Below are 13685 nucleotides of genomic sequence, written 5' to 3'. Positions count from 1 at the left end.
GTGGAACCTCTGCTGGGTTCTGGGGATACTGAAAGGAAAGCCATTTCCCTGACAGGGCAGGAAGGCTTCTGGGAGGAGGTAACATTTGAAATCTAATCTTAAAGGAATAACAGATGGGGGACAGCACTCCCGAGGATAATACAGCAGCTGCAAAGGCAAAGAAATGTGAAGAGCAAAGTGTAGGGGGTTTGATTCAGCAAGATGTGAGGAGTGAGGCTGGGGAGGGCCCAGGCCCTCAAGGGCTGTACCAGGAGAGGGCAATGGGGAGCCATTGACAATTCTAGAGGAGAGGAGTGATGGCAGCACTCTTGCCTTCTTGGTGCAGAGTTTAGGAAGGGTGAGCCCAGCCAGAGGTGCTTGAGCGCCAGATGAGGGGAAGAGGGAGGCTGAATCCAAAATCTGGGCAAGACTTGGAAGAGAGCATGAGGCCACCTCCCCAGGAGTCTTGCAGCCCCAATCCACTGACCTGCCCCTCACCCTATCCCTCCATCAGGGCCTACCATGGCCTTGCAGGACAAGACGCTGGTTACTCAACTTGCTCAGTGCTTTATTGAAACAAAGCCCTCGCAGATGACTCATCAGGGCTTCCACACAGCCCTTCCCACATCCTGAGATTCAAAATCCAAAGGTGGCTCTGTCCTTGGTTTAGCTGCTTCCATGACATTTCCTCTTGAATATTTCCAAACCTTAAAGTGTAAAGATTTTGTCCACACAGAGCAGGCTGTCATGCTCACTGACATGCTTCCACTCGGTGGTTTGTGTGTACAAGGCGTTTTTGTGCATCCATGGCCATCCATCCAACCATCCATCCATTTGTCCATCTGTCCATCCGCAACAAGACAGCAGCAAGTTCTGACCAGGCCCCAGCATTCACAGCACTGGGGCCGGGCTTCCAGCGGGTGCATGCCTTGGCCCTCACCCAGGGCTCCCGAAGATAACAACATCCCTTTCTGAGGCAAAGAAGCCAGGGCCACTTGAGTAATTAATGTTTGAACCTCCAACCCCAACTGGACAGGGGGAACCTAAACCTCAGCCTGTGAATGTCCTGAGATGGCAAAAATCAGACCAACAAATCAAGCAGGTAACACTGAAACAGGAAAGAGTAAGAGCTTACGTGTGCGCAGGAAGTTGGTGTGGAGGGACAGGAAGGAGGGGACAAGAGGGAACTCGGCAGACACCCCCAGGAGACCTGCAGAGGGCCCGGCACAGGGCTGACTCCCAGGGCAGGGAGCAGCGCAGCTTTGGCCCCTCTTGGGGGGGCTGAGGCTTTCCCCCAGCCTCATACATACAAACAAAGCCCCTGGGAAAAAAGGGGGCTTTCTGGACACAGGAAGACAAAGGGTTAACCCAAACAAGGAAGAAAAAAAGCAAAAAGCCTCCTGCTGGACACAAAATGCTTCCTTTGAGCTAGACTTAATCCAATTTCACTAAGTCAACAGGCTGGGCTCTTCCAGGGATGGGGGTAGAGGGGGGAGCACCAGGATATGGAGTATGATTGGAGAGAGACAGGGGATGGGCCGAGGGACAGACAGACAGGACACCCTCGCCGTCGTTCCCCTGGACAGCACCTGGGGCCTCCAGCAGACCCTCAGCCCTGCGGGCCACTGGGCAGCTGGCGCCCAGGCCACGCGAGGCAAGGGAGGCAGGCGGGACAGTCGCCAGTCCCTCACTGGTCCTGCAGGCGGCTGCAGAGCTCCCGCCGGCTCCGCTCCCCGGCCCAGCTGCGCGTCTTGAGGCGGAAGGTCTTCAGCTCGTCCTTGAAGGCCTCGTGGTTCATGGGCCGGTAGTCCTGGGGTTCACAGAACGTCTAGGGCAGGATGGCAGGGGTCAGTCAACATGGGCCATGGGTAACTCTGGGGGGACCCAGCCCTCCCTTCTCCTTCTCTGAGGGCTACTGCCTGGCTGAGCCCTTTCCCCACAGTCCAACCCTCCCACGGAGGTTGTGGCCAACCCCACCCCTGGTACCGGGTGCTGTGGGAAGAACTCCTTGTAGCCGCCTTTGAGGATATACATCTCAGGATAGTAGAGGCTGGGGTAGTCGTTGGCTGCACGGTCTCGTTCCCTGATGAAACGGCACCTGGGACCAGCAGGGGTGTGGGGGTAAGAGCTGGGCATGCAGTGGGGTGTCCCTCAGGGGACCTGCTCCCTGTGCCCACTCCTTTGAGGGCCTTGGGGAGCCACAGCAGGCTTTTGAGTGCAGGAATGTCAGCAACAAGAACACTTTTAGATATCTGGCTACAGGGTACAGAAGAGGTTAGGGAAGTGGAAGGAAGGAGGCAAATCAAGGGGCTCTCTGTTTCTAGGAGGCAGTTGCACAATCTTTGTTAGAGATATCTGGCCTGGACAGGGGAAGGGGAAGCAGAAAGGAGAGAAGTGGATAAAATTAAGGAGATACATGCAGGAGATCTGCACAATACCTGGTGAGGATGATGTGGGGAGAGGAAGGGACAATTGAACCCTGGAGGGTCTGTGTCATGAGGACTGGGACAGGGCCCTTGGATTTTAAGGACACTGCTGGAAACTTGGAACCAGATTTTGTGGGGGCAGCGGCAATGGACGGAGGGTGGATGTGAAGCCTGATGAGGACGGTGAGAGGCAGACAGGAGGAGGGTGCCATGCACAGGGAAGCGGGGTAAGGTCCACTCCAGGCCGTCAGATGAGACAAGAGGCCCAGGCAAAGGAGTGGGGTGCTGGGCTTGGGCCTCTTGGCCATAGGATGGCTCCAGCACCCGCAAGCCTGGGGAAGGTCAGGAGCAGGCTGGGTGGAGCTGGGACTCACATGCGGGGCCCGCGCTCAGATGAGAATTCACAGTGGAAAATGAGGATGATTCTCTTGTCCAGGCTACAGGGAGTGATGGGGCTCTGCAGCAGGAAGGTCTCAGCATCCCGTTCCAGGGGCAGGTTCACAGCAGTCTGCCAGAGGAGCCAGAGGTCAGGCCACAGCCCTGGGCCTGGGCGGCAGACCACTCTCCTATGCAGTCCCCAACTTTCAGATGGGTGACCCCACCTCTTACTGGGCAGGATCCTTCCCCAGGAGAGGGTGCACCCGCCATCCACCAATTCAGCCTCCCAGTACAGAAAGGATAGAATGGGGTGGTCCTTCAGGGCCTCTCCCCATCACCCCGCCTCACCTTGATGTGCCCACCTTCATACTCGTACGGGTATCTGCAGTCCACAATCAGAAACCTTTCCACGATGTTGCTGAACTTGCCCATCAACAGGGCCACCATCTATAGGAGGCCACGGAGGGGGGTCCTAGCAGGTCAAGCTGGCAGGCAGGAGCTGGCCCCTAACCCTACAGCTGACCCAGTGCTCAAAGCCCATCCCCAGGGAAGGTTAACAGGCAAACAGCAGTCTCACATGTGCCCAGAGACTGGCTCATGCCCACATACCGTTTCTGGCGAGATGTACTTGAGGTCTTGGTGCTTTCCATCCACAGTCTGTAGGAGGAAGGCCTGAAAGGAAGCAGGCAGAGAGAGATTGAGAAAGAAAGTGAAATTGGGAAAACTAGGAGCCTGGAAAAGATGGAATTTCATTCCTAAGCCCAGAGGCCACACTTGCTTTGACCTTCAAATTCAGCTCTGGTTCACATAGCAACCATGAGGCACCTCTTGGATCTGATACCCAGGGAACAACCTTCCAAGGGGAAATGAAGAAGGGGAGCAGAAGAGATGAACTCCCTGCTTCCTGCCCCCACACTCTGCCAAGCCTGGGAATGAGGCCCAAGGAGTTTCCAAGCTGGATGTTAGTTTGGAAATGTTTTCCAAGGTTCAGATACAACTGATGTCCTGGACAGATTTGAGGTGGAGTCAGGAGACCAAGGAGAGCCAGAGAGAGGAGTCGAGGTGAGAATAAAGGATGATAAGATGCAAAGGACAAAGTGAAGGTGGCCCCTGAGGAGAGAGGGAGGTGCCAAAGCAGAGGCTGGGCTCGGGGGCCACAGTCAGAAAGGGATTGAGCCTCCTGAGGGTCCCACTGCTGGTACCTTGGAGTAATCCCCGATCAGTTCACGGTGGTCACTGTCCAGGATGTTCTCGATCTCATCGTGACACAAGGACTTTGAGCGGAGAACGCGGGCTTTCTGTGAGGCAGATGGTGGCCAGGGTCAGGGGTGAGGCTGCCCCTCAGTACCCTGGCTGGCTGGTACCCCCTCTTCCCTGCACCGTGCCCTCTGCCACAAACCCGGCCAAGAAGGGCTTGCAGAGTGGACTTGGAGGGTGGCAGCCCAGCGCTGCCCCAGGAGAGGGCACTCACAGGTTCCTCGGCCTCCCGCTGCTCCTCTGGAGGGGTTACACTCCTCCTCCGCTTGTTCTGTATGGGCAGGTCCCTGTCCTGGGGCCGCTCCAGCCTCTTGAGGATGGGCCGGATCACGCTGCAGGGCATGGACGGAGAGCGGAAGAGCCGCTGGCACTTGCTGTGCATGATGAGGTCCTGGCAGGGGCAGTGGGTCAGGAGTCAGAGTGTCCAGCCCCTTCCCCCCAAATACCACCTGGAGGGTAGGGCCTCCGAGTTCTGAGGGGCCACCCCAGAGGCCCACCTGCTCCTCTTCCTTTTCCGAGGTCTTGACCAGTGGGGCGCTAATGAGGCTCTCCATGCCTGGGGGGACTGCATCTTCGTCCTGAGGCCAAGTCAGCAAGGATATGGTCACACCCACAGGGACAGGCCGAACCCCTCAGGCTGCTAGTCCTCCAGCACAGCCTTCCCCATTCTCCCAGTAACCCCAAGGCCAGCAGCCCTCCCTGGCCCTGCTAGCACCTCCACACAGGGCAGCGCCCCAGAACCAGGAAGCTGCAGGGCCCCACTCGCTGCTGGGGCTTGCACAGAATCGTGAGAAGTGTGGCCATGCAGGAGGGCCAGGCTCCCCTCCGCCCTGTGCATCCTCCTCTCACTGCAGCACCAGCCACCTGCTCCTCTCTGATTGGCCAGAGCTCAGGCTGTGACTCAGTTACCTCTGGTTCCTCTTCTGACATTGGAATGAGGTCATAGTCTTGCTGCAGAAGCTCAGGGCTCTCCTCTTTTGGGAGATCCCAGGGAGAGAGAAGTAGGGGGCCTGATGGCACAAGGCTGTTTACCTTTAAGTCACTCTCCAGGATGTCCACGAATCCATCATCTTCCTCAGTAGCCCCCTTGGTGGGGGTCAGGGAGAAGCAGCATCGGGCCAGGGGACTCAGCTCCTCTACTTCCATCTTGTGTTCAGGGGTGAGACACTGTGTGGGTGACAAACAGACACAGGCTACTTAGGGGTGGAGACCTGAAACAATCCCCACCCCTCATCCTTATGGGAAAATGTTCCCACTGCCTTGGGGCTCAGGATCACCCTCCCGTCCCCCAGGCTGCCTTCAGGAGCACCCGCCCTGCATGCACGCCTGCCCTGCAAAGGTCAGCTCTCCTGGAGTACCATCAGGTCGGGGGCCGAGCTTGGCCTCTGGGCAAAGGCTTCTCTGCGGCTGGCCCACTCTGCCAGAGCATGGGTGTGGCTGGAATGTGTGGGCTTCCATGGCATCTTGAAGACAAATCCATCCTGTGCGCAAGATCGGGGTGGGGGGGCATCATCAAATGCCAGAGAAGCACCCCAGCACGCCCCCTTCTCTCCCTGGAATACTCCCACTCCAGCCTTCTGGAAGCGCACATTCTCTTTGTCCTCCCCAGAGCTGTGGGCACTTCGGCCGCATGCCCGGCTCTTCCTCCAGCTGCCGGGCGCTTGCGAGTTGGTGATGTTCCGTAGTACAGGACTGTGGCCCAGAAGCCTCACCTAGGGAGCCAGGAGGCAGCAGGTACTGAAGGCTGCATTCCTCTGGCAACAGGCAGGCCCGACCTTCTCCCATCCCTCCTCCAACTCCCCAGCTCATCTATCCACCTCCATAACCCACAGCCAGACCAGGGACACCCGATGGCTTCAAGTCTACCCTCTGGAAGTCGACCCCAGATCCCTCCTGCTCCTCCCCAATCCTGGCTAGCGTGCCTGAACCTCCTATCAGGCCTCACAGGGCACTCACCGGCAAAGACTGGAAGCGTCGGATGGAAAACTGCTCACTGCAGATGGAAACAGGGACATGTCAAGGCTGGAGAGTCCAGGGCCACGACAGAGAGCGTGCAGGATGCCCCTCTACCACAGAGCCCTGTACACCCCTATGGGAGGGCCTGAGAGAGCATCCTCCCCCTTGCCTATACCACCCAACCCAGGTTGTGGTGGATAGACCACTGGAACCTGTGTGAAGAAGGCCAGAGCACTTACTTTCGGATGACCCGGCTGGCTGCCTGGATGGCCTGTTCAAACCTAGGAGAGAGAAGGGTCCATGCAGCTCAGCTCTCTCTACAGCCCATCACCCACCCCAAGCATCAGGTCCCCAGTCCACAAGACCCGGGGGCCAGGGCTCAGGCCAGTGGAAAGAGGAGATAGAAAGAATACCAACTATCAGGGGGCCCAAGCATCGGGGAGGGGGAAGATGAGAGGCAGCCTGGGATTTTAAAGGCTGCCCTGAATGGAAGAGGGCCCAGAGAATGGCAGCGATGGAGAGAGCTGGGGCAGGTCACAGGGTAGCTGAAGCGTTACCAAGGCAACAGTCTCACTAGCCTGCCCACAGGCCTTCCACCTGTATGCAAATCACCTCAGCGGGGCCATATGGCCTCCAAGAAAGGCATCCATCCATCCCATGATGACAGGCCTTGGCTGGACAATGTGGGTGTCTCCAGGGCCTAGATGCCAGCAAGGCTGGGCTTCCCTCCCCTTGTGTCGGGCTGTCCTGGCTCCCCCCAGGCCAGGGGCCTGGTTTAGTATACCCCTGGATCAGCCCCAGGCTGCCATGCCAAACTCCCTAGTGACAAATGTGGAGGGTCACATCCTCTCCTCCCTCCTATGGAATTTTCCAGGACCCAGCCTCTGTCCCACCCCCTCCTTCTGCCTTAGAAGAGGACAGCAGGCAAGGAATTCCAACAGATGTCCCTTTTGAGGCTAGGGCACAAGCTTCTATAGATAGGCCCCACACCCCTAGCTACGTTACCACAGACCACCTGCCACTCAGGGCTTTTATGCATCTATGCGTACACACACACACACACTTCTTTCTGAGAAACTGTGTAACTGTCAAAGCAGGTGCAGATGTGGGGGGTACTGAGGGCTAAAATGTCAGGGGGATGGCTCCCAGGTGGGGGGAGGGTGGCTGTGCCCAGCCAACCTGGCATCAGGGATGACCAATTTCATTGGCTTGGTTTCCAATCTGCACCTGGGCCTTGAGGGTAAAGCAAGGACAGCTCTGCATTGCCACCAAAACCCAATCCTGCACTTCCCCGCACCCCCACCCAAACCCCCCTCCCAACCCATTTCCTGTTTGCGAACAAACCCTACAGCCCAGCCTAGTCTGATCAAAGACAATGGGAGGAAAGACAACCACTGCCCTAAACCCAAAGCCATGGCCTCCCAGCCCAGGCTGGGGATGCCCAGCTGTCCCCACTATTGCCTGGCAGCTGCTCTCCTTGCCAGGAGCTGAACAGCTGGATGGCAACAGCTGTGTTCTGGAAGGTACTACTCATGTCCCATAACCAAGGGAGAGGGATCTGTCCCCAGCAGAGCCCACCAGCTCCCTCTCTACTCCCTTTCACAAAGGCCCTGGTCCAGGGGTTGGCCAGAGGGTCAAGTGTCCCTGAAGCCAGAGGTTGCAGATAGCACGGCTGAGGGCCAAACCAGCCCGCAGCAACTGTTTTGTTTGGCTTAGAGTGAATTAAAGGGTTTGCATTAGCTGGACTATATTTTAAAATTGTGATATTTCAGAGAAAAAATATGTGTATAGGGCAGAAAGAAAAACAGGACACACACCAGGCCTATTCCCACAAGACAAGGGCTGGCTGGAGTCAAGTACCTGCTACTTGCAGAGGCAACTGTCCCCACCACCCCAGCCCTGAGCCCACTCTCAGCTGCTCCTGTGAGAGGAGACCCTTCTCTGAGTCAGGGAGCAGAATCCCAGGACTTGGGAAGGTCAACTAGTCCCCCCCAGTGGGGATGCAGAGAGGTCTGTGCACTCTCCCAGGCTTCCCCAGAGAGTTCATGCTAGAACTGGGATTCCCAAAGGCGGGCGCCAGCTCCTTGGTGGTGGGACTCCCTCTTCTCTACTCACGTGTGCTCCGCCATCTGGGGGTCCATGGGGCTGGGAGAATCCATGCAGAGACCTGGGGGACAGAGCACCTTGGTCTGAAAGGGGTGGCATTTCCTGCACTTTCCCCACCGTGTCCCAACCCTACTCAGCGAAGGGAGAAAACCTGTTTCTATTTTAGATCTTGACACATTAAAAAATGAAACAAAAACCCACCCATGGACCCCAAGTACTCCACTCCCTGTTTACTATGGAAATTCCTCTACTTAGGTTTTTAAACCAAAACTTTGCTAAGCATTTTTCTTGAACTGGTTTAAAATAATTTGTTCTAGAATAAATAACAGATTTTTGAAGGAAAATGTAATAGCCGAAGGCAAGTGAATGTTATAAAATGACCAACTTTCAGCCCTAATGCCTCCCAGGCAGGACTGTGGTTCAGGAACTTCAGCGCTGGGTTTTAAATAGGTAAGATCTTGTCTTGGCAGAGGGCCCCACCCAACCTCCCATTCAGCAGCCTGGGCTGGGTGTGGTGAGCCCCACCAGAGGTGGGCAGGGGGAGGCTCCTGCGCCCACCAGGTTGTGGGAAGGATGTTAGCTTGATCTGCAGGGAGTGGGGAGCCTCAGGCAGCCCCCCAAACTCCCCTGGCACCCCTGGGCCTCACCTGCATCAGAAGATTCAGAGGACTCAGACGACAGGGAGGACTCAGACAGCCGCCGTGACAGGGAGAGGCGTGTGAGCAGGCTGCCTACCTGGGTCTTTGGGGTCTCGCTGGGAAGGTAGCAGGGACCCAGGGAAGGAGAAAGGTAAATGTGGGGCTCAAGGCTGGCTGGCCCCTGTTCCCACCAAGCCAGCCACCTCTGAAGGGCCTTCCCTTATACTCTTCACGCCCCTACCCATCCACAAGCCTTTCTGGAGGAAGAGCCAAGACTTGGTCTCTATTGCTGCGAGGACAACCTGGCCTGGACCCTGCAGGCTTGGTCAGCGAGCAGGACCAGCATTTAATCCCTTAATCCCAAGGAAGAACTGGGTGGAGGGAGCAGGGACAGGGACATATGGAACCCGACTGCTCTGCCAAGTTACCCCTCCAGGCTCAGGATCCCCTACCTGGGGCAAAATGGTATTAATTTGGGCAGAGACTAGGGAGACAGCGTGGTGGAGGCACACTGAGGGAGGAGGGAGAAAAGAGGGTCTCCAGAGGATGGCGCTGGCCAAGAGCAAGTCACCTGGAGGGGGTCAGCAGCACAGCCCTGGCCTCCTTGCCCTTGTCCCGGGCCCCTGAAGCAGGCTCTGCCCGGGACACCTCCTCACTCCGCCTCTCGGATTCGTTCCCATGCCGGGTTCCCCAGGAGGCCCGGGACCAACACCCTAGTGCGGGCCTCTCACCCCACATCCAGCTCCTTGGGGCACCCTACCTGCCAAGCCCGGCGAGGTTGTGCATGGTCTGGGTGAGGGTGGTGACCGGCGAGGAAGCAGCCGCGCGCTCCGGGGACCCCAAGAGGCCATGAGCTCCCGGCCGGAGGCCCGGACGCTCGGCGCCACCGCGCATGCCGGCCGGACTGAGAGCCGAGCCAGGCGCGGGGTCCGGCTGGGGCAGCTCCATCGCGGCGGGGACCGCAGAAGGCTGGCCGGAGGGCCGGGGCAGGGCGACCGACAAACGCCGGGCACAGCTGGCCGGGACGAGGTGCACGGGATGGAGGGGGCAGGGAGGGAGGAAGAGCAACGGGGCCGGAGCGAGGGAGGAAGGAGAGGGAAGCGGGGAGGGTGGGGAGGGATGGAGGGACGCGGGGACCAGCCACCAGTCCAGGAAGCCTCTAGCAGCAGCTGCCACCTCCACCTCCTTATATATTCGAAAAATAACAGCGGCCGCGCCGCCGGACGCCACCAATGGGGGCGCGGGTTGGAAGAAGGCGGGACCGAGGGCGTGGCCCGAGGGGTGAAAGGCGCGGAGGCTGGAGCAGCCTGGCCCCGCCCAGTTCCAGGCTTTGCTGGGGGGGCGGAAGAATTGGGGTTTCTCCCACGCCCCCCACTACCCCCTAGCCAGGGCTCGAGGATCCTGGCTTCCCAAATTCCGCTTCTCAAGATGTGGTTTGGAGCTGAACAACCCAAGCGGGGAGGGCCCCAGAGGAAGCAGCAACCCCCTAGGGTGGCCTCAGAGGGACTCCCCGCAGGTTTAACATCACTTACCACCACCAGTAGGCACTGTGAGAGGCTCCACTCCAGGAGTTTGCCAAACACAGCTGCGTTGTACGGTCTGCGTTCGCCACTCCACCTCACAGACCCGGGCATTCAGGCGTGGAGAAGTTCATTAACTTGTTCAAGGTCACACGATTGGGCAAGTGGTGGAGCCGAGATTCGCCCCAGGCGCCTCTGCTCCCGCAGCCTCCCTGCCCCTGCGACTGGCAGCGCGGAGCCGCCCCAAAGCGTAATTCCCACGCGGAGCTCCCAGCTCAGGAGGTGGACCGGCGGTGGGGGCCGACGCGCAACTGATGAGCGCTTCCGGGGGCCCCAGGTTAGATGTGACCCAAGGGATCCGATTTTATTCGGCAGCCCCAGAGCAGGCTTTAATGGTTGGCCTAGGCATGAGTTTTGGCAGTGGGGGCCAAGGAGGGTGTCGGCAACCTCAGAACCCAGTTATGGAAGCATCTCATGCTCATTGATGGTTTGGCTAATGTGGTGCCAATGGTATCATAGTGTTTAATTGGTGTTTCTTTGATGATCAGGGAGGACGAATTTGTCACTAGTTTAAACTGAGCATCTTCTAATTATCTAATCACCTTCCAGTGAGCCCGCTTTCAGAAGGCTGAGCCCAAAATGGAGGGGGCGGTAAGCAGCTTTTGCATCCCATCTTCCCAGGGAAGAGGTGGCCTCTGGCTGGGCGGGGCGCAGCTTGGGAAGGAAGGAGCTGTGGCCTTGCGCCCCTAACCGTGCAGCCCCAACCCACTGCAGCCTCAGGAGTGGCAGAGGGAAGGGCCTAACGGCGGGGGGTTGGGTGGGCGGGGACGGACATGTGGAGGAAGCCGATGGGAAGACCCCAATCCCACCTGACGGGGGGGGGGGGGGGGGGGGGGGGAGGGTGGGGATCGTGACTTTTCCTTCTCTCAATATTTTGCCCAGCTTATGTGCTGTGCCAGGCCCTATGCTGCATGCTGAGCAGGGCTGAGGTTTCCCGTTCATCTGCCCTAGGTCAAGGGTCCAGCTCAGGACCTGCAGTCACTACACACAGCCAAGGCTGTGACTGCCCTGGTTGGGGTGGGGGTGGGGGAGGTTAGGAGGAAGAGGAGGAGGAGGAGGAGGAGGCAGGCTGTAAGGCCTCCCACCTCAAAGACAGGAAATAAAACTTCCCTGAGAGTTGCATTTTCAAAATCAACCCATCAGGTGTTATCTACACACACACCTCTACAGGGTGTGGGGAGGGTGTGTGTGCATGTGAGTGTATGGGCTGGGGAATTATACTCTTGAATCTCTTGAAGTCCCACAATCAGAGGTCACCTCTGGGCCAGTGAAGAGGGGCCAGGACCACAGAGGGGTCGTTTCAGAGCATCCTGCTCATCAGCTCTGTATATCTTCCTGAATCCCCTTTTGCCAATTACATTGTAGATTACTGCTCGATTAAAAAAAAAACTAGTCAATAAAAATAAGCTAAAATACATATTTGTAACCATATTGTAAGAGGAACAGCCAGGCCCTGGTTACAATGACACTTCTGGGCCACAGAAAGCTCCAGCTGCCCCCGGAAAGAAGGCCCTGGTGCTGGACTGTACACATCAAACTCTGGGCTCCTTTAAGGGGGTCTGGTGTGACCCTGGGGCCTTGGCAGAAGAGGAAGAAAAATTATCACATGTTTGCAAAATCCTTCTGCTTCTCCAAGCCTGTTCCCACACAGCATCTTCTTGGTGGGATTATTTTTTCTAGTGCCTTTTCTGTCATGGCTTGCGACATGTGAAATGGTTTTTAAAAACTGGTACATGGGGCCTGCCCCGTGGCTTAGCGGTTAAGTGCGCACGCTCTTCTGGCGGCCCGGGTTCGGATCCCGGGCGCGCACCAACGCACTGCTTCTCCGGCCATGCTGAGGCCGCGTCCCACATACAGCAACTAGAAGGATGTGCAACTGTGACATACAACTATCTACTGGGGCTTTGGGGAAAAAGAAAAGGAGGAGGATTGGCAATAGATGTTAGCTCAGAGCCGGTCTTCCTCAGCAAAAAGAGGAGTATTAGGGCCGGCCCCGTGGCTTGGTGGTTAAGTGCGCGCGCTCCGATGCGGCGGCCCGGGTTCGGATCCCGGGCGCGCACCGAGGCACCACTTCTCCGTCCATCCTGAGGCTGAGTCCCACATACAGCAACTAGAAGGATGTGCAGCTATGACATACGACTATCTACTGGGCCTTTGGGGGAAAAAATAAATAAATAAAATCTTTAAAAAAAAAAAAAAAGAGGAGGATTAGCACAGATGTTAGCTCAAGGCTGATCTTCCTCACACACAGAAAAAAAAAACTGGTACATGGTACCAAAAATTGAAACAAAGGAGAAAATTCAAATGGTACAAAAGGGCAATGAAAAGTCAGTCTCCCACCCCACACAAACCTTCAGGACCCCTCCCCAGAGTCAGCCACTATTATAAATGTGTTGCATATTCTTCTGGAGATAGGTCCTAGCTGATAGAAACCTAATGGAAGGCACAAATACGAGCCACATATGTAATTTAAAATTTTCTAGTAGCCACATTAAAAAAAGTAAAAAGAAATACGAAATGTTAATACTTTACTTAACCTCATACATTCAAAATATTATCATTTCAACCTATTATCAACATAAGAATTATTAATGAGATATTTTACATACTTTTTTTCTTTTTTGGTACCAAGTCTTCAAAGTCCAATGTGCATTTTACACTTACAGCACGTCCCAATTTGGACTTGCCACATTTCAAGTGCTCAATAGCCACATGGGATTAGTGGCTACCATAGTGGACAGTGCAGGTCTCTACATTTACAAGCATATATATGCCCATATTTTTATAAATATACAAACAGTATATGAAACATTGTTTTACACTTTGCTTTCTTTATTTTACTTGGAGATGAATCCATATTAGTGGCATAATGGTCTATATTTATTCAATTCCCTAATGCTGAACACTTAGGTTATTAGGTTTTACAGTGATGCAGCAGGTATGCATGGAGTAGATTCCTAAAGAGGAACTGCTGGAAGGTATTGGCTTTATTTATTGAAATCTCCTTTTCCCTTTCCTGAATCTCATTTCCTCAAGCTGACTGAGCTATCAAAGAACAGGGACCAAGTCATTTACTTCTCCTTCCGTCTCCCAGCACCTTGAATAGGCCCGAGCTCAAGGTTGGCCTCTGACCCCAAATATCCCACTTTTGGGGGTTTTCTTTTAAGGAGATGATAAAAGTACCCACAGACGTATGTTCTTTGAATCATTGTTAATATCAACGAAACGTGGAGAGCAAGCTGGATGTCCCTCAACAGGGGAACAGCCAATGAGGTGGTTTCTCCATACTGTGCAGTACCTGCAGCTTTTAAAGAGAATGGGCATGGGGGTAGGCTGCTTGGCCCCTGGCAGGGGCCCAATAAGTA

General features: G+C 55.9%; 1 protein-coding gene across 3 annotated transcripts; it reads right to left on the bottom strand.

Annotated features, from left to right (window-relative positions):
- Positions 1–526: 526 nt before the first annotated feature.
- On the bottom strand, positions 527–10450 carry CDC25B (cell division cycle 25B). Of its 3 annotated transcripts, XM_004433793.3 has the most exons (16): positions 9501–10450; positions 8750–8856; positions 8112–8163; positions 6236–6277; positions 5997–6033; positions 5630–5752; positions 5399–5521; positions 5073–5207; positions 4538–4618; positions 4255–4431; positions 3986–4081; positions 3393–3455; positions 3132–3230; positions 2780–2913; positions 1966–2077; positions 527–1807 (listed from the first exon to the last, which is right to left on the bottom strand). In XM_004433793.3, the coding sequence occupies exons 1-16, from the start codon at positions 9686–9688 to the stop codon at positions 1667–1669; spliced, it is 1710 nt and encodes a 569-aa protein (XP_004433850.1). In that variant the 5' UTR covers positions 9689–10450; the 3' UTR covers positions 527–1666. The 3 variants fall into 3 exon arrangements, with proteins under 3 accessions (XP_004433850.1, XP_087301673.1, XP_087301674.1); XM_087445547.1 differs by having other exon boundaries at positions 5399–5752; positions 9501–9882; XM_087445548.1 differs by lacking the exon at positions 5630–5752 and having other exon boundaries at positions 9501–9882.
- Positions 10451–13685: the final 3235 nt, after the last annotated feature.

The sequence above is a fragment of the Ceratotherium simum genome, chromosome 21 (assembly GCF_057802395.1).
Source record: "Ceratotherium simum simum isolate JZ-2026a chromosome 21, ASM5780239v1, whole genome shotgun sequence".
In the NCBI taxonomy this organism is placed as follows: domain Eukaryota; kingdom Metazoa; phylum Chordata; class Mammalia; order Perissodactyla; family Rhinocerotidae; genus Ceratotherium; species Ceratotherium simum.
Note: the sequence above shows the minus strand (reverse complement) of the source record. Positions and strands in the feature narration are given on the sequence as shown.